Consider the following 18,321-nt stretch of genomic DNA (forward strand, 5'->3'; position numbering starts at 1 on the left):
GGTACATCGAAATATTGCGGTATGTTTTCCGTCGCGCAGTACCAAGGATCTCGGGTAATAGTTTGCTCTGCGATAGGCATGAGTGTCAGCTGGGCTGCAGACGCTGTAACAGCAGCTTTGAATAGAGGGGCGCCTGTGGAAAGAGCCATTGTAAGCAAGATGTCGCTGAGGGTTGATATGCCAAAGTGAGGTTATCTATGAAGTAATGTGACAGCGCAGAAATCTGTGGCATATGTCTCCATTATATCATCAATGACCAAGAGCCATATTGATCGATAAGGGGCTTTACGCCATGACCAACTGCATCCCTTGCACACATTTCGACTCGGCTAAAAGGAAGCCTCGTGTTGTTCTAGTGTGATAGGTCGGTCCCTGCTCTCGACGGCTTTGGGAAACGTTGGTAGTCTGGATTGATTCGTCCTGGCTTGAAGCTTGCTATCTACTACAGAGCTCGACGTCCCAGTTAAGGGATACGAAAACTTCACACAACTCTCTTGATAGCAGTGACTCACTTCCTACTGAGCAAAGTGGGGATAGTGCTCCTGCAGGGCTGCTTGTACTGCGGCGAGACATTCAGTCTTTCGAAAGCGCGTCATATCCGGCCAACCATGCTCACGATAGACCTTTTGAAGCATGGTTACAAGTCCGTTATCCTCGGGCCCCAGAGTCGCATAAATATCGATGACTGACTTTGGGCCAATGGGGATGAAGGAGAGTTGTCGAAATTGATCTTTGAGCATGCCGAAGAAGTCAGTGATAGCCCAGCATTCCGATTCGGCCCGCCATTGAGCCTCGTTTTCTGGCGCGTAGTCGTACGGGTCGTCTTCAATTGGTTCGCGTGACGAATTGTGCCTGATCTCGTAGGGGCATTCAACCCAGTAGACAACGCCCAACTCCGTGTCGAGCAGAAAGTCTGCATTGTCTCGTCCGCCAGTAGTTAAACCGATGACGTGGGCCGGTACTTCATCAGTAAAGCTGGCGCCTTCTGAGCAAAGCTTAAGTGTTTCACCCTTAACACCACCTTGAAGCACGCGTCCCAGATCCCTCTGCCAGTCGGAAAAGGCACACCATGGGGCGGCTTGGGGATTTTCGAAGCTGCTGCCAGACCCACGGATGTATGGAAGATGTTGGAGAAGAGAAATTACTTCGTCCGTCTTGTTGAGACCTCGCATGGAGTCGGGAGTGACGGAGGGCCAGCCTCCTTTGGGTGGTTCGATAATGACGCTTTCATCCATGTACATCCGGGTAAGAAACTGGTAGTAATCGCGGACTGCAGCGATGCACGCCTCGCGTGAGTAGATGATGTCTTCGAGTGCAGGCATATTCTCGTAATTGTGGAAGGAGAATACTGCTGAGAACTTGTGTTGACGAGATGTGTGGTTCATATAATCGCTTGTTTACCCGGCTCGGCGTACATGACCTTGAGGTATTCATTTACCGATCTGCCGGGGCGAAACACCTGACGACCGTACATTGATGCAATCAAGCGGTTCGCGGCTGTGCCACATTGCTACTGGGATAGAACGAGTAGGCAAGATCTGCATAGCGGTTGTTTCCAAGAGTGTATGTGGTGCTTCACCGGGTGCGGAAGTCGAGTTCTTTCTGCACCGTCCTTACAGCAGTGTATCGTGAAGTCATTTTCAGAATAGCACCACTCTCGCGATGGCAAGATACCTCTTCATTCTCCTTTTCTGGGGCAGCGCATGGGTACAATCCGCTATGCACCCCAACGGTACTTGGGTTAGCGAACCCCTTACTGAAGACGACGCCTCGCCGATTGACAACCCGAATACCTACTACCCCGACCAGTACGACTGCCCGCTAGCATGTGCAGACTACGCAAATACGCACAGCTGGATTACGTACTTTTCAATGGAGCGCATCCAGCGGTGTAAGGAGGCAATGCTGCTCGAATTCTCAATTTCAACGGCACTTGACGATCCTCAGACGACACCGCTGATCCGCAGCTGCACGTTGGGCGGCGGAGACGATGAATCCATGATCGCAGAAGTCCCTGTCGAAAATCCAAAGAAGGCAGGAGATCTTTATCGAGCGAGCCTCCAGTCTGCACCGGCATGCGTTCTGGATGGCATAGAAACTTCGCACGACATGCAGATGACAACTCGCGGCGACGGGCAGGAACGGTCTGGCGATATTGTGGGGCTGCTCATGGGCATGGGGATGTATTTTGCTGCGCGCGATAATTGTGACGAGAGGTTCCTGTTCGCGCGTCACAAGGATTTGGCTGTCGGCGTTCATGTAGGAGACGACCTGGCAAAGCTAACGGCGGAGTCCGCCCTTAGCTTGCTGGCAGATCACGTGCGATCCAACGGAGCTCGGACGCCGGACCAGATCGTCGTCGAGCTCTGCGGTGGCGGACGCCAGGCACGAAACGCGTTCGGCCTCATTATCGACAGCACGGGTGATCTTATTCAGGTCCAGAAAGCAGTATTAGGGTGGAGCAATGGAAACTGCACACTACCGGACGGGCAGAGCGTCGTCGGTCATCTCCCAGATGTGCGAGTAGTGGATCTTCATGGCGTCAACAATACGATCAATGCCAACAGTACCAGCAATGTCGCCAACAACAACGCTACCCATGTTCGCAAACGCGCCGTGCCGCAAGCGGGATCCGATGGCGTCTGCGCAACACACCTTATCCAGAATGGAGATACTTGCGATCGATTGTCCGGACAGTATGGCGTGACTATCGGCAACCTTGAGAAGTGGAACAGAGGAAAGACTTGGGCATGGACTGAGTGCAAGGATATGCTGATCGGCTACAGCATGTGCGTCAGTGACGGCTTGCCCCCCATGCCACCGCCACAGCAAGGTACCCAGTGTGGGCCCCTGGTTCCTGGCACGCAACGACCGACGAATAAAGCATCACTAGCTGATCTGAATCCGTGCCCTTTGAAGGCATGCTGTAGCAATTGGGGCTTTTGCGGTGTATTTCCAGCCCATTGCGACATCCATGCGCCCAAGGATGGTGCGCCAGGCAGCAAAGACAAGAATTTCCAGAACACCTGCGTCTCGAATTGCGGCAATCAACTGATGGACAATTCTCCAGCCCCGAACGAATTTATGCGAATCGGCTACTATGAAGCATATAATCACAAACGTCCTTGTCTGCGGCTCAACGCTCGAGATGCAAACGTCGGCGAATCCTACACGCACATCCACTGGGCGTTTGCCGACATCAACCCCGACAACTGGAAGCCCGCTATTCGAGACGGCTCTGACCACTGGAAAGACTTCAAGGAACTGAGAAATGTCAAGCGCATTGTTTCATTTGGCGGCTGGGCGGCTTCGACAGAACCGGCAACGTACAACATTATTCGCGGAGCTATCATAGACCACCGGGATGAGTTCGCTAGGAATCTCGCCCAATTCGCCAAAGTGGAAGGCATTGATGGCATAGACATCGATTGGGAATACCCGGGTGTAAGTTTTGCTATCATTGCCTGCTTCTAGCATACATTAATTACCAGCTCATAGGCTCCTGATATACTAGTCGATGGCCGACCTATTGGCCGACCAAGCGATGGCCTGAACTATCTCAAGTTCCTTACGGTCTTGAAGAAAGAATTGGAACCTGGCGTCTCTGTATCCATCGCCGCACCGGCCTCGTACTGGTATCTTAAAGCTTTTCCTATCGACAGGATTGCGGTAGTCGTTGACTACATTGTTTACATGACGTATGATCTGCATGGGCAATGGGATGCTGGTAATCCCAATGCATATGACTCATGTCCTTCCGGTCGATGTATCCGGAGCCATGGTGGGTGCTATAACGACTCAGACGAGATCGAACGGTCATGCTGATTCAAATGACAGTCAACTACACGGAGACGCGAAATTCTCTAGCTATGAGTATGTTCGATCCGTGAAGGAATGCCGCGCTGTATGCACTTTGATTAACGACGAAAGCAGTCTCAAAAGCAGGCGTCCCACATAACAAGATTTTTGTGGGAGAAGCAAGTTACGGCAGATCTTTTCATATGGCCCAGGATGGCTGTTGGGGCCCGAAATGTGAATTTACAGGATCGAGAGACAGCTCCGACGCTACTCCGGGCCGATGCACTAGAACTCCAGGCTACCTCGCTTACGCCGAGATCACTGAGCTTATCACCAGCCCTGGTGAGAACTCGTCTCGAACCTTTTTCGATAAGCAGTCGCGTACTGATGTCATGGTGTACACTGGTGAGTCACGCTGTTGGTGAGCCTTCTTGGTCTTGCGCTACAGCCATCGTCGGAGCTTGCACTTGGCCTTTGCTAATATGAATTCGCTTTTCAGGTGACTACATCAGTTATATGACTCCTGAAACCAAGGACGCCCGACGTGCCGAATGGAAATCATTCAACTTTGCTGGGACTGTTGACTGGGCCGTTGATCTCCAGGAGTTCACTGCGCAGGAAATGAGCATTCTACCTCCACGACCCGAGAGTGGTCAAGGCTGTACCTCCGGGGAAGGTATCACTTTAGAGTCAGGGGACCTTTGCGACTTCACCTGTCTCTATGGATTTTGTCCTGAGCGTGTATGCATATGCTACACAACTGGAAAGCTTCTAGATCTGCCAACCGAGAAGACTGGACTCAACATCGTAGCTTGGGACGAGTTCAATGTGGAACTAAACCGACTTTGCATGTTTGCTTGCAAATACAACTATTGCCCCGAGGAGATATGTACCACTCCTATCGATGGGCCCGATGAAAGTGGACCACACGGATTTGGGGAGGATTTTGGCAACGGCGAAGATCCCAACTATTACAACAAAACCGCAGCGAAACTCGCCAATGATCAGACATGCATCATATACAGGGACCCAGCATACAACGAAGTGAGCAAGACTCAGTGCAAACCCATTTGTCAGGACGCACTAGATGAGGCGGCAGAGGAGGGGAGAACATCTAATTACGGGTGTATCGGATTCTACCCTATGGAAACCAGTATTCCTTGGGAGAGAGGACCGGGAGCGGGTAGTCAGTTGATTGCGCCTGGGAAATGTTTGTGCGACAACTTCCTCCTCAACGAACTGGCAGACACTGTTCTGGAAGCAATGCCCTTGATCGCTCAGGTATGCTATCCAATACCCGTTAATCGCGGTTAGGAAACGTTTTGCCATCTGACGATTATCTAGATTAGTTGCTATGTGCTCATGTCAAGTATCAAACTCGTAATCGACGTCGGAGTTCAATTCATACCCGTAGTGGGCAAGATTCTCGATATTGGTCTGGGTAAGTCGGCTCATTTGCTTAGCGTCTTACTGCGTCTCACACCTCACACCAATACTAACTCAATCTCACAGATATGGCTACAACAGCCGCACAGATGGCTGCGTATCTGTATCCCGAAGAAGAAGACCCCGAGGGCGCATTCTCATGGTGGCTGAGTCCATGCGGGGGTACGGACCTGGTGCCGCAAGATATCAAGAAAGCTTTCGAAATCTTGAGCACCGTAGCCAACGGTGTATCGAGCTTCAAGCCGCCAAAGCGCATGAAACGTCACAGTCGCAAAAAGGGTGACGACGGTAACCCAATCGATAGCTCAAGGTCCCGTCGACCAGGTGGAGGTGGCAGCGGTAATGGCGTTACTAAGCCAGCAAAGAAATGCAGAGTACCCGCAGGGAAATCAACACTTCGTCTCGGCGAGGCCTCCAACACACTTCGCAAGCAGTCCTGCGTCAACGGTTCAACAAGAAAAGAGAACATGGTCATTACCTCGCTCGCTTTTGCGCCAAATGCGGTGCCAGTGCAATTCAAAGCGACTTGTTCGCAAGAGAATTCACAAGCTTGTTACCATTACAGCTCAGTCATTCGAAATCATCCGTCATGGTCGACTCTGACCTGCGATGAGGAAAACGCTACTATCAAGCACCGGCTCGACGCGAAAGCCACCGATGTCTGGACCTACCAGCATAATGGTCGGGGATGGGTAAAGCCGGACGATTGCGATCGAGATGAGTACCCACCCGCCTATCTATTGCACAGAAACCATCCCGCCTTTTTGAAAGCCGGCGTCGATGCTCAAGGCCAGATGGTACGCGTTTTGCCAGCCGATGAGAACAGACGCGCTGGCAGGATGTGGAAGGGTGCATGCTTCAAGCCTCCGCTTGAAGATCTGACGAACTCCGAATTCGCGGCAAAAGCCAACGCTGCCCCCAACAAGGTATACGCGATGAAGAAGGGGTATCAGTACACTGAAGTACACGTGACCGTCACTCAGCGCCCTGAGTTTACGATTGCTGCATGGGGCCATGCTGCTGCCCCACCCAACGAAGGTTTGGACCAGAACAGCTGTTGGCCTTCAAACATTGCAGCTGCTGATCCTGGCTTTGTACTGTTGACTTATGATCCTTGGTACTCGAACATGGCTCCTCCTTACAATTACAAGAAACCGTACGTTCAGGGTGCCAACGGATCTTAGTCGTATGGCGAGACCAGCTTCGTTACGCTGCGAGCATTCCATCCCAGATTGATAAATTTGAGGTTGAAAGAAGATAGAATCGATCACGTTTGATATACATGGATCTTCATAACGTATGCTTGTTTGTTTCCGAGTGTTGTTTAGAGCTCGGCACAGATTCGGGAGATGACGGCTGAGCTCCGGATTCATGCTCGTTTCGTACTAGCGCTCCTTGCTTCGGGACCGAACCCAATCCGTCGGCTCGCTTGGCAAACCGTTTATTTCGGCAATCGATGTCGCGATGTCACAAATCCGTTGGCTCGTACGAAGTCCATTCAGTTCCAAAACTGCTTTGCGATGATCAATCACATATTGGGCAGAGAGACTTTTGATCTGACTTCTTGGGTTCTGATTGAACCAAAACCGATATCAGCCGATGGAGTGTGCTGTGGTGGTTTAATGCCACCTGGGTATCTCGTTGACGTCTCGGCACTAACTTAACACCAGCAACATCCTGATATGCGCCTGCCTTAGCAGAGCTTGTACTTAGAGTCGAATGAAGCTAAGCTACTATATGGAATGCTTGCCGTGCGCTTGCGGGCGGTATTGCTTTCGGTTGTCAGACGGCGGTTCAGGTCGGAACTGTGCAAGGCTGGCTAGATTGTGCTCACCTCAGCTTTGTGACCTCACTAACACAATTCATAGACTTCCCAGAAAGGTTGTACGAGACGGAGGTCTCGGCTTCTGTGTTCAATTCGGTTCTCGCGGTTCTGATAACTGCGATGCGTTGAGTTCCGGACCTATTCGATCAGCATAAGACCATCGACTTAGCCACTTGGAACGAGAATCAACACATCTATACATCTCAGATTTACACTCCTCTTGATCTATTTTCTATGCCAAAGATGCGTTATCAACTTTGTTTCTTGCTCTGCGCCAGTAGTTCTGCTCACGGAGCAGTCCTCTCACCCTGGCGCCGGGACATGTCGCACTTCTCGATTGGCACCAGCTCCAGTTCCAGTACGCGTGCATCTGCGCTTGCAGAGAAGCGAGCTGGCTGGGAATACGGTCCCTCAATCGCCGGCAACACTGCATTTTATCCAACTGGCAGTATTGGTGGACCAGTTGCGAAGGCGCAAGGGGACAGCTTCGAAGCTTTCTCTGACAGATTGAGCGCCAAGAATGATGAGGATGCTAAAGCTGCTCAAGCATCCATTGTGGCAGTAAGTACATTTGTCGGACTGATCGCGGAGATCTATGCTTAACATACCTCAGGCTGGCGGCTTGAACACTTTGGATGACTATGCGAAGCTGTATAACGGCCTCTGGAAAGAAAGCGCGCCCAAAGGGCCATACCCTGGACTATTGACTAATTACACAGAAGACCTGCTCTTTTCAATGACTCAGCTCTCAGACAACCCGTACAAGATCGTGCGAGTGTCAAAGGACGCAAAGCTTCCTTTCACCGTCTCAAACGCCGACGCGATATCGGGGCAGACACTGGAAGCACTCCAATCCTCTGGCCGTCTCTTTCTTGCCAATTATCTGGATCAAAAGTATCAACCACAGTCCGCTGGCAAATACGGCGCTGCCTGCCAAGCGTACTTTTACATCGACCCCAAGTCTCAGAACTTCCTGCCGCTCGCCATCAAATCGAATGTAGAAGGCTCTGACCTCGTCTACACCCCTCACGACTCGTCTAACGATTGGTTGCTGGCCAAGATGATGTTCAATCTGAACAGTTTCTGGTACGCGCAATGGTATCATCTCGGAGCCACGCACGTGGTGAGTGAGATTGTGTACCTAAGCGCTATCCGGACGTTGAGTGAGGAACATCCTGTCATGGCCATACTGCATCGATGTAAGCTTCACCACTCTTCCACAACCGTGACTCAGAACTAATAGCGGAAATGTAGTGATGAAGGATGCTTGGGCGTTCCGAGTCATCGGCCGCGACAGCCTGATAAACCCCGGTGGCCCCATCGATCAACTCTTTCCATGGTCCGGCAGTCAAGCCGGTAACTACACCGACTCGCTGTATCATTCCGGCGAATCCAGCGCTTTCCAGGCGAACTATTTCGAAACCAACTTGAAAAGGCGAGGCCTGATTGACTCTAGCTTCGGCCCCGAGATCAAAGCGTTTCCTTTCTACCGGGATGCATCCGTTATCCATACTGCCATTCGCCGGTTCATGACCACCTTCGTGGAATCGTATTACACGGATGCAAGCGCAATTGTAAACGACAATGAGCTCCAGGCATGGATCCATGAAGCAGTACCAGCTCAGATAGTAGACTTTCCATCTACTCTCAAGGACAAGCACACTCTCATCGACATCCTGACCCATATGGCCCACCTGGTATCAGTAGTTCACGGCACGCTCAACACAAACGCTCTCGCCGCCTCAACTGGTGTTCTTCCTTTCCACCCACTCGCTTTCTACTCGCCATTGCCAACTGCGAAAGGTGTCACCGACATCATGCCCTTCATGCCACAAGTTGAAGCTGCTATTGGCCAGATCAGTTTAATGGTCGATTTCAACCGGCCTAAGTTCGTCAACAGCGAGGAAACCCTATCGCACATGTTCGACAATACAACCATGCTAGCCAGGATGGGTAAAGAAGTGGAGAAAGCGGAACAAGATTTTCGACTCGCGATGAAGAATTTTAGCGCGGTAATCAGAGATACGAGGTTTGGGGCAGACGGCCTGTGCGGAGACATGCCTTACTGCTGGACTACTCTAGATCCTGATACAGCTAGCTATTGGCTGACTATCTAGAGAAATCGTGTCGCAGAGCAGAGCTTACCTAGGTAGATAGAACAGGTGTTTGGCGGCTCTCTCTCTCACGCGCACACACATTCCCTTATGTATATCTACATTCACTACGTACGAATTAATGCTTAGATTATTGACTTCCTACGTGGTTGTACGCTGAATCCACCTGCCCATCCACTCCTCATTCACTCGCTTTGCCTCATCCACCAAGCCCAACTCAAGCAGCAGCTGCACAGAACCCCTAACAGCCGAATGCAGCGACGAACTGACCCAAGCATGCGTTGGGGCCGTATGCTCTCCAATGAAGATGGTGTTGTGCTCCGTTCGATGGTATGCCGGGATATACAACTTATGCTGCATCACATCCGGGCGGCACCACGCGGTCCCCGTATGCTCGTCCTGCAGCCAACACAACTTCTCGTAGTCGCCCGTATACAGCTCCCTCGCTTGCTCGCCATGCACGCTTACAACAGCATCCAACACAGTCTGCACATACTCTTCGTCTGAGAAGCTCGTGAACTCGTCACTCCAGTGGCCACCCCGGTAGTGCAGGATCAAGCCCGGGCGAGACTCGTTAAGGCCGTAGACGGGATAGTAGAGAGCGCCGACGGCTGCACTGGGTGGCGTGGAGTATCCACCGAAGATGGGACGGTCGCCCTTTTCCCAGAAGCGTTCTTTGAAGAGCAGCGCTACTTTGCAGGCGGATTTGAAGCGGAGGCCAGCTTCGCTGATCGCACGACCGAGTACGGAGGAGAATTTCGGAAGCGACATGAATCGTGTCATGGTGAACGGCACTGCCATGATTGTGTATTCGTACTCTTTCGACTCATATGTTCGGTTGCTGACGCTGGGATACCACGACAGTTTCGTGCGTGTGCGACCTTCGGCAATTTCAACAGCCTCCAGTTTTCTGATCTTACGGTTGAGGGTGAGACGGTCGCTGATATGGGGAAGGAACGCATCAGATAGTCTGTTAAAGCCGCCGTCTACACACTTCCACTCAGTCATGCCCAGTGCATCCGGTCCGCCATCTTGCGCAAGGTTCGAGTTATGCACTAACTCATCCCAGAAGACGTCGTAGTCGCTCGCTGTCCAGATGGCGTCTGTGACGTTTTCGCTTGCGCCAAAGACATGGCGCATCATGGCCTGCTCGCTCCAGTCGTCGAGACCTTGATCCATGGCTTTCTTGTGTTCGCGCCACACATCGCGTTGTACCGCCTTGAGTCTGTCCTTTGACTTCAAAAGCTCGTTCATGCGCTGCTTGATTTCGGTGTACTCCTGCGTGTCCAATGGTGCTGGTCGCCCAAGAGACAAGTTTGCTTGAATCTCAGCTCGCGTCGGAAGTTGTCCATTTGGAAGTCTGCCAGTTCCTAGGCCGAGGATCTCGTTGGGGTGATGCTGGACCCATGGAATAAAGTCGACTTTGAATTGCGGATCATTCGCGTTCATCTCATTGAGCATGTCGGCCAACTGGAAGACCATCTGATGGTCACTGTACTCGATGGTCTCTCCATCCTTGTATGTAATCGAGTGAGGAAGGCGCATTGGACCCATCTCCGCCCATTCTTGCGTTCCACCAACGTACTTGGTCCGGAACCGTCCTCCGACCCGGTCGCTTGCCTCGATAATCTCCCAGTTGTGTACACCCACGCTGTCAAGCATCAGTGCCGTAGCGAGACCAGAGATGCCGGCGCCGACTATCGCGATAGTCGCGTTCTTCTTAGATGAGGAAGCAGACGTGGTTGTGTTGATCGCCGCGACACCGTCAAACCATGCTCCAAGAGCGTCGAAGTCCTGTAGCAATGGTTTGGTGCGACTGACGTCCCTAGTCTCTGAAGATGTCCTGGGACTCGAAATGGGGTTGCTGAGCACCAGCCCTGTAGAGGCTAATGCAATGGTTAGTGACCTCAACATCCTCGCCGCTGGATACACCATGTTTGTTAGCACTTTCGACTTGAAGAGCTTAAAACTGAAAGATGAATAAGCCGTGCTTGGAACACCTCGATCGTTTGAGCTTAATATAAGACACCAATTACCCGCGAACCATGATGGCCAACCACCATGCACCTCCACTTGGCGAATGGACACACCGCGTATCTTGACGGAAAGCAGTAACCTAAATAATACTATCAACATTAGAGTGCCATCAGGGTAGCTAAAGGACTGTATCGCATTCCAGCACTTACAAAAACATCCCAATCAAGCGAAGCTGGGCGGTCCTACCTAGGTACTCAGCGACCCGAACGCGCGCCCCGAAAAGCTTTCAACATGTTGTATACAGCAGCGTCTTTTGTCTTCCACTCTTGATCACGCGCTGCATCTTTGGAGTCGCCAAATCTGTATGTCATCTCCTCGTTCTGTTTAGTCGCCTCTTGGTTTTTGTTTATGTTTCTCGGCGGTACTTCGTACCGAGTTGGGGTGAGGACGTGGACTTGCAGAGCGGCGCTTTCGACATCGAGGATGAATTGTGCTGTTAGCTGTCAGATCTTGTCATGCATATCGGATGAGACGAACGGGTGCATGCGCGAAGATGGGCGGTCTTACTCCATGGGATACCCAGCTTTTTAGCCTCAACGCGGGCTTTGTTCCGTGCGATGCAGCGCTCTTGCAGCTCCCATTCTTCTAGGAAATGTACGGTTGCGTCGCCCGCCTTGGTCTTCGTGAGGTCGTCGAGGGATGGCGAATGCAGACGCTGCGTTACGGCTCTAGAGATGAGTTGTCGGTATTGTACTGTTTCCAGGCCATCATTTGTGTTGTCCTTGCGGACTCTCGTATGGGCGTCGTTGTTGAAGTTTGAGGGTTTGGCTGAGCTCAGTTCTAGGAGTGTGATCGCCATGACGCAGCGTCCGCAATAGATGATCGTAAAGTAAGGACATGGGGTCGTGCAGAGAGAGGGTGAGTGTATAGCTGCTGGTGTCAAAACATTGGCGTTTGTGGTATGATGAACTAGACGCGCCGTGTGCTCATTATTCAATGATGCGATTCCACCATCGTATGCCTGAGTATCGGGGTAGCTAGTACTTTCTCAGTTTCTTCACCATCCTCCTCTTCACGTATAGGCAGCACCAGCTTCTTATTTACATCGTCGTCTTGTTTAAAGACCATCCCGTCCAGTATTTACAGCATCCTTAAGACCCTACAAGCTCAGCCCATCAGCCAGCACCGCACCGTACCAGATCATAGCTCCCAATCCCACCATGTTGACCAGACTGCTGACGCCGTGCAGAATGCCGAACTGCTTGTTCAGGGCCTGCATCTCCTTGCTATGTGGCCCAGCATCATAGCTCTTCTTCCCATCCCTCGTCTCCTGATGCTTCCTCAGACCCATGACCTCCGTTGTCTTAGGTCCAACATAAACCCAGTTGACAAGCGCGGTGAGAAACATTGTGGTGTGCAGCCAGGAACTCAGGTTATCGGTTGCTGTCGGCGGGATGGGCGAGGAGGATAGGAATGGTAGCAAAGATGATGCTCCGCCGCGTGGGTACGTGAGCAGCATTACGACGGGAGTGAGGGTTTGTAGCGTGAAGTAGACGGGGAAGGTGTGCTTCTGGAGCGTGGAGAATTGAGGGCGAGGGAGGACGCGGAAGGCTACGATGCCTGAGACGAAGGACTGGAAGAGCGTTGAGCCCAGGAGGGTGCCATAGCTGTGCTTGTGTTAGAGGATCTTGAGCGTCGAGTGCTGGTAATGTAGCTTCGTACCTGAGCAGATGGTATGTCGCCGGATTCTTGAATGAGGAGAATGACATGTTGGCGATTGTGTCTTGTCAGGTAATCACGCTGTTGGTGAGGAGTAGAGCAGGAGTGAGCAGGAAACTCGGCGTTTCAGAGCGGCACGAGCAGCAGCCTCGGCAAATGATGATCTCACGACATGTCGGAGCCATGCAGTGACCCTGCATGCTATCCGTGCGCTATCCCATCTACAGCCTGGCGTGTCTGCCCCGCTAAAGATTTCGCGAGCCCCTCCATTGCGCATCATGGCGTCGTGCGACAATCCTTCAGCCCGTCTAAGAAAGGATCCTAGCCTCCGCCCGACCAAACCGCCGTACACCGACCTCCGCAATGCTACTTCCTTCGCTGATCAACCTCCGCCGCCCAGCCAACACGCCACTCGAGCCTGAAGACATCTTTGGGTCCTCCCTCGGCGGCATCTTCACCGATGATACACAGAACCAGCATGGGGATGACCCGAGCACGGTTATTCTGTACCGCAACGCCAAGTTTGGCGAGTTGGAGATCAGGGTCGCAGATGTGAACGGCGAAGAAGAAAGAAGAAAGTTTGCGCACTACCTATGGAATGCCGGCGTCATGATGGCAGAACTGGTCAGCGGGCGAGTGGAGGGAGGCGATCTGGGTGCAAGTGGAAAGGGCCTGCACGAAGATGAAGAGGGCTGGAGAGATGGCAAATGGTGGACAGACAAAGAAGAAGAGAATAGATGGAGCGTGGAGGGCGAGACGGTGTTGGAGTTGGGTGCAGGTGGGTCGGGCTGAGTAAAGAGAGGTGTTGAAGAGAGTACTGATGGACTATTTGCTCGCAGGCGTAGGATTGGGCGGGATTCTGAGTACATTGGCGGGAGCGAAAGAGGTACGTCCACGTTCAGACTCCGGATATGTATGGGCTCCAACTAACAATCCGCGAGGTTGCCATCACCGACTATCCTGCCGCTCCTATCCTCGATACCCTCAGAACGAACGTCGCGAAGAACGTCCCCGCGCATCTCAAGCCCAACGTGACTGTCGAAGGTCATCAATGGGGCTCCACAAGCACACCCTTCGAGACCTCGCACGCGAACCGCTACACGCGCATTCTCGCTGCAGATTGTCTCTGGATGCCGTGGGAGCACGAGAGCCTCGCCAAATCGATGCTGCACTTCCTATCCGACGACCCGTCCGCACGTATATATTGTATCGCAGGCTTCCATACAGGACGCGCCAAAGTCGCACCCTTCTTCGAGGAAGTGATACCGGAGCAAGGGCTCGAGATCGAGGAGATATACGAGATGGACGTAAACGGGCAGCGGCGGTCATGGGCGAAAGAGCGCGACGGCGGTACGGAGAATATGGGCGAGCGGAAGAAGTGGCTCGTTCTCGCGAGGATACGGCGGGCTGTTCGATAGCGTAGTCGTAGTAGTTCCTTCTCTTAGCAGACGAAGCGCTGAATCACACCCTCTTGAAGCACAGCGTAACAACACTGCTGCCCGTCTTGCCTCCAAACGTGAAGCTGGGGTACTTGACTTTGCCCTCAAACTCCAGCTCTCCGCCTCCAAACCAGCCCTTGAGCTCTTCTTCTGTCCAATTGCAGCTCGTGATGAGGAACCTGCCGCCCTTCTTCATGAGAGGCTCGACCTTCTCCCTGTATCCTTCGCAGATCCTGCGACCTTGCGCGTCTTCTTCTTGCGACAAGCAGATGGCATCGAATGTGCCCTTGTCCAGTACGACATCGAAGCCAGCACCTAACCACGCGCCCGGTGCTTGCGACAGAATATCCCACTCGTGGAACGCGATGTCCTTGTAAGAGTCATCCTTCGCGTCGCGAATCGACGTGGCAAGCGTGACGCTCTGCGCAGAGTAATCGACACCGACCATCTCGCCATTCCACTCGTCCTCGCGCAGCGCAAACAGCAAATGCCCATTGCCTGTTCCCAGATCTAGGAACCGTGCCGCGTTGTGGTCGTCACCGTCGTCCTCTTTGTGTATGTGGCCCTCGTCGCTGAGGTCTTCAAGGAAAGACAACATGCGCTCCTCGGCACCCGCGTCGCTGAACCATATCGTGCCTTCGTCGTCGGCGTTTGCGGCAAAGTTTTGGCGTTCGGTGTTGTAGGCGGCGTCCCAGTAGGATTTGGTGCCCAGTTCGCTGGGGTCGAGGTGCGTGGGTGCGGTCATTGAGTGAGGGTTCGAGGAGGAAGGAGCGACTGCAGCGGGTGTAGGAGACGTGGGTGATGCGACGTTGTGGCAGAAAGTTGGTGATGTTTTTGGAGGGGCAGATCTTTGGTTCCTGGCTAGGCGCTCGCGCGCCGTGCAAGCGAGGCGGGCGAGGCGCGCCGCCCTAGGAATGACAAAGCATGCCAATCATCGTATGCACTTGGAGGTGGTTATAAGAAGAGTCGCATGGATTAGGTTGTACCTATCGGCTTCCATGTCGGAGCCTGTAGTAATCATTCCAGTTGCCCATTGAGCTACCGTCGCACACCACCCCCTGCCGTCCAACGCTGCCCAGGTCCACGAGTACCGTTACAACGGTCGGTCGCTGCTGCGAATGACCTCACCGTTGTAGACTGTCCGGTGAACATGACCGAAACCTTGAGGGTCTATCTGATATCGAGCGTTGTTTCGTTTCCAGAAACTCGTTTGGATACTTTTATGACGAACCTCAAGCTTCCACTCTTCTGCCCATTGATCTAGCGTCCAATCCTTTCTTGGGAGGAAGAATGCCTCTTGATCCCACTCTTCTCCCACCTCTCCAATAAAGGAAATGTTGCTAGTGCCGTCAATGACGTCGCGAACCGTCTGGTAGAACCCTTCTGGTAGATGCCAAGGTAAAGGAATACGGCCGACAAAGCGGCGGTCGAAAAGTCTGGACGTCGGGCGCGTGCCGTGTACTCGACATTGCTCCAGCATGGCTTCTTGCATGGCTGCTGCATACTTGATGATGCCCCACGCTTGATGGGATTCCGGTGACGCACCATCTACAACGAGTCGGAAAGAGCTCTTAGGCATTCCACGAACATGAAGTAGGTGAACTTCTGTTAGCCATGGAATAATAGCATCTAAAACTTCGGATCCACCAATCCAGTCATATCCGGCATGGAAGTTGTATGGATGACCCAAGGGTAGAATGGTGGCCAGTAGATCGATATGTCTCTCGACCCGAAGATTTGAATTCGCCTGGCACATGGGAATGAGACCTCGTACATGGCATACGGAACGCGGCATCGACTTGAAGTCTTCGTGGAGGACGAGTTTGCGCAGATTGCGCAGCCTCTTGGGGGGGATTCGATGCACTGCGCCTCGCGTTAGAAAGTTCGTTCCATGTAAAGATATTTGTATTACAACAACAAGCGCTGTGATAAAGGACAGTACTTACAAAAGTCGATCGCTACTGCTGCAGCAGAGAAGTAGTATTTACTGTTGCATAGTCGGCGAGGGTCCTCCACGTGGCACCAGTTGTAAATGAGCTCGTCGTCTTCTTCTGGCCGGCAAACAAGCCCCTCCATCCTGGCAAGCTCGCTATCCGTGGGAATCGCCCAAGGGGATGGTCTCCAATAAAGTACATCGTGCAACGCCCCTTCCACGAAGATATTGTACTGGCCCATACCTCGAAGGTTGCCCACAGGGCAGATGATGTTTCCAAAGATTCCTCGTGTGAGCCGCGCAAACTTGGTCGAATCTCGACTCTTCGCCATGTCGAGCGCAAGCACGAGAGCTTCTATGAAATCTTGAGATGTGTGATTGTCCAAACCAATGTTCATGTATCGGGAGAGTGTATTGATGTTTTGTGCGAGTGCTTGCTTCAGAGGTCCTTCGAAACAGTCTTCGATGGCTGGATAACGAGCTCTTATTTCAGTAACATCTGACGCCTCGAGTAGTTCCGCGACACAGATCAACATGTATTGTCTCTGAACCTGAACCATATCGAATACTAAGGAGTACATCAGTCCAATTTCACATTCATTCAATGGTACTCTGCACTTACGCTGGCAAAATCGAGCGACTCTGGATCGGAGTTGTTGGAAGACTGCGCCATCGTCCACGGAGCAATGTGTAGTAAACTCGACATTCTGGAAAGCGACGTGCTGCATCTCGTCTGCAGCAATCTTGCAGGTCATCATGAGACCGAGACCCTCCGTCTGAGCTGAAGTATTGGAGTATCGTAATTTTGCTGTGCCCCTATTGTACACATACTGTGGTCGACCCTGAGCATAGTACTCATAGATGGTATTCCTAATCTCTCGTGGAAGTCGGAACAGCGGTGATTGTTTCTGCCCGAGAAAGTACTGCGTCTTGGGTGCCGTCATGAAGGGGAACATGTTCCAGTGCGCAAAGTTGTTGGGGCCTCTCTTGTTGAAAGCCATCTTGGGTGTATCAGGTGCCATGCAGATGCTGATTGCGACTGCCCGGCATCTTATACTGCGCCGTCATACCTCCTCTGGCTTTTGCGATGACTCCCAAGACGGATGCACCATGGTACCAAACTATGGCTTGCTGGTCGTAAGCGGATTCATCGCGTTGAAGTGTGTGCCCATTGGCTGATCGCCTGGGCACCATTCAGCTTCAGTGCAATGACTTATCGGTGGCTGTAGAGTTGATGTCTGAGTGTGAGCGACATGCCCATCAACAGTAAAGCTGTATTTGTTGGGTGATAATGATTATACGCGACGCGACCGAACAGATGGATGGTCGGTCTGGCGCGGACCGGTTGGCGCGAGCCTGCCCAGGTGGTGCCCAGCCTCTTCATGATCACGGAGCTCCACCACCCAGGCAAACATCACGGCTCACTCTCCCACAACCTCCTCAGACCATGACCTCACTCGCTCGTTGAGTCTGGTCTTGCAGACGTCCCTAATTATACCCTTCGAAACCTCACATACTCACGTTGCAAGCGCTCTTGCAGACCGCGCGCAATCTTCGCGATGGCTTTCGCCCGAACTCACCCTTGAACCGCGACGAAGACGAGAACGCTGTCCACGCATAATGAGCTCCGCACGCTATCTATATCCCTCGCCCTTCAGCATTACAGCCTACGTACATCCGGTCGAAGACGCGCAACCCGATTACAGCGTACCCAGGCATACATGGCATAACACCAACCCGGGCTCACGGCACGATGCGCCCTTTCCGAAGAAGAAGGCAGACCTATACATTATGACAATGGGGCAAATCGGCTTATAGTATAGCTGTCTTGCTGATGGTATGCATCACAGGCTTCTTGCTATTTGGAAGAGTGCATGACCCGAAGGCAGTGGGCATCATCCAACATAATACTCCAGATGTGGGCTGGCCGCCACGCAATTGATACATCAAGCCACCTCTCCAATCTCGTACCATGACAGTTATACTTCAATTCTGGTTTCGAGACTACACAATGTTTCTGGGACATCGAAGCTTAATTCACACATTCGCGGATGCCGTGTCTAAGAGCTG

The 18,321-nt window shown here is 52.4% G+C and overlaps 8 protein-coding genes across 8 annotated transcripts; 3 read left to right on the forward strand and 5 right to left on the reverse strand.

Annotated features, from left to right (window-relative positions):
* Positions 1–515: 515 nt before the first annotated feature.
* J4E92_001561 (uncharacterized protein) lies at positions 516–1,385 on the reverse strand (the record flags this gene model as incomplete). The annotated part of the gene is made up of 1 exon (XM_051492972.1): positions 516–1,385. The coding sequence occupies one exon, from the start codon at positions 1,383–1,385 to the stop codon at positions 516–518; it is 870 nt and encodes a 289-aa protein (XP_051356203.1).
* A 277-nt stretch (positions 1,386–1,662) lies between these two features.
* On the forward strand, positions 1,663–6,428 carry J4E92_001562 (uncharacterized protein; the record flags this gene model as incomplete). Its single annotated transcript, XM_051492973.1, has 8 exons — positions 1,663–3,444; positions 3,499–3,698; positions 3,838–3,873; positions 4,088–4,203; positions 4,298–4,474; positions 4,574–5,079; positions 5,143–5,239; positions 5,311–6,428. The coding sequence occupies 8 exons, from the start codon at positions 1,663–1,665 to the stop codon at positions 6,426–6,428; spliced, it is 4,032 nt and encodes a 1,343-aa protein (XP_051356204.1).
* A 962-nt stretch (positions 6,429–7,390) lies between these two features.
* Positions 7,391–9,186, forward strand: J4E92_001563 (uncharacterized protein; the record flags this gene model as incomplete). Its single annotated transcript, XM_051492974.1, has 3 exons — positions 7,391–7,630; positions 7,683–8,268; positions 8,324–9,186. The coding sequence occupies 3 exons, from the start codon at positions 7,391–7,393 to the stop codon at positions 9,184–9,186; spliced, it is 1,689 nt and encodes a 562-aa protein (XP_051356205.1).
* A 138-nt stretch (positions 9,187–9,324) lies between these two features.
* J4E92_001564 (uncharacterized protein) lies at positions 9,325–12,019 on the reverse strand (the record flags this gene model as incomplete). The annotated part of the gene is made up of 4 exons (XM_051492975.1): positions 9,325–11,069; positions 11,274–11,299; positions 11,593–11,653; positions 11,698–12,019. The coding sequence occupies 4 exons, from the start codon at positions 12,017–12,019 to the stop codon at positions 9,325–9,327; spliced, it is 2,154 nt and encodes a 717-aa protein (XP_051356206.1).
* Positions 12,020–12,319: 300 nt separating this feature from the next.
* Positions 12,320–12,929, reverse strand: J4E92_001565 (uncharacterized protein; the record flags this gene model as incomplete). The annotated part of the gene is made up of 2 exons (XM_051492976.1): positions 12,320–12,827; positions 12,883–12,929. The coding sequence occupies 2 exons, from the start codon at positions 12,927–12,929 to the stop codon at positions 12,320–12,322; spliced, it is 555 nt and encodes a 184-aa protein (XP_051356207.1).
* Positions 12,930–13,242: 313 nt separating this feature from the next.
* J4E92_001566 (uncharacterized protein) lies at positions 13,243–14,297 on the forward strand (the record flags this gene model as incomplete). Its single annotated transcript, XM_051492977.1, has 3 exons — positions 13,243–13,657; positions 13,719–13,765; positions 13,821–14,297. The coding sequence occupies 3 exons, from the start codon at positions 13,243–13,245 to the stop codon at positions 14,295–14,297; spliced, it is 939 nt and encodes a 312-aa protein (XP_051356208.1).
* A 43-nt stretch (positions 14,298–14,340) lies between these two features.
* J4E92_001567 (uncharacterized protein) lies at positions 14,341–15,063 on the reverse strand (the record flags this gene model as incomplete). The annotated part of the gene is made up of 1 exon (XM_051492978.1): positions 14,341–15,063. One exon carries the CDS (start codon positions 15,061–15,063, stop codon positions 14,341–14,343), a length of 723 nt encoding a protein of 240 aa, XP_051356209.1.
* A 348-nt stretch (positions 15,064–15,411) lies between these two features.
* On the reverse strand, positions 15,412–17,252 carry J4E92_001568 (uncharacterized protein; the record flags this gene model as incomplete). Its single annotated transcript, XM_051492979.1, has 5 exons — positions 15,412–15,492; positions 15,550–15,687; positions 16,102–16,181; positions 16,496–16,819; positions 16,874–17,252. 5 exons carry the CDS (start codon positions 17,250–17,252, stop codon positions 15,412–15,414), a joined length of 1,002 nt encoding a protein of 333 aa, XP_051356210.1.
* Between the last annotated feature and the right edge of the window lie 1,069 nt (positions 17,253–18,321).

The sequence above is a fragment of the Alternaria infectoria genome (genome assembly GCF_024043175.1).
Source record: "Alternaria infectoria strain BMP 0036 chromosome Unknown scaffold_2, whole genome shotgun sequence".
NCBI lineage: Eukaryota > Fungi > Ascomycota > Dothideomycetes > Pleosporales > Pleosporaceae > Alternaria > Alternaria infectoria.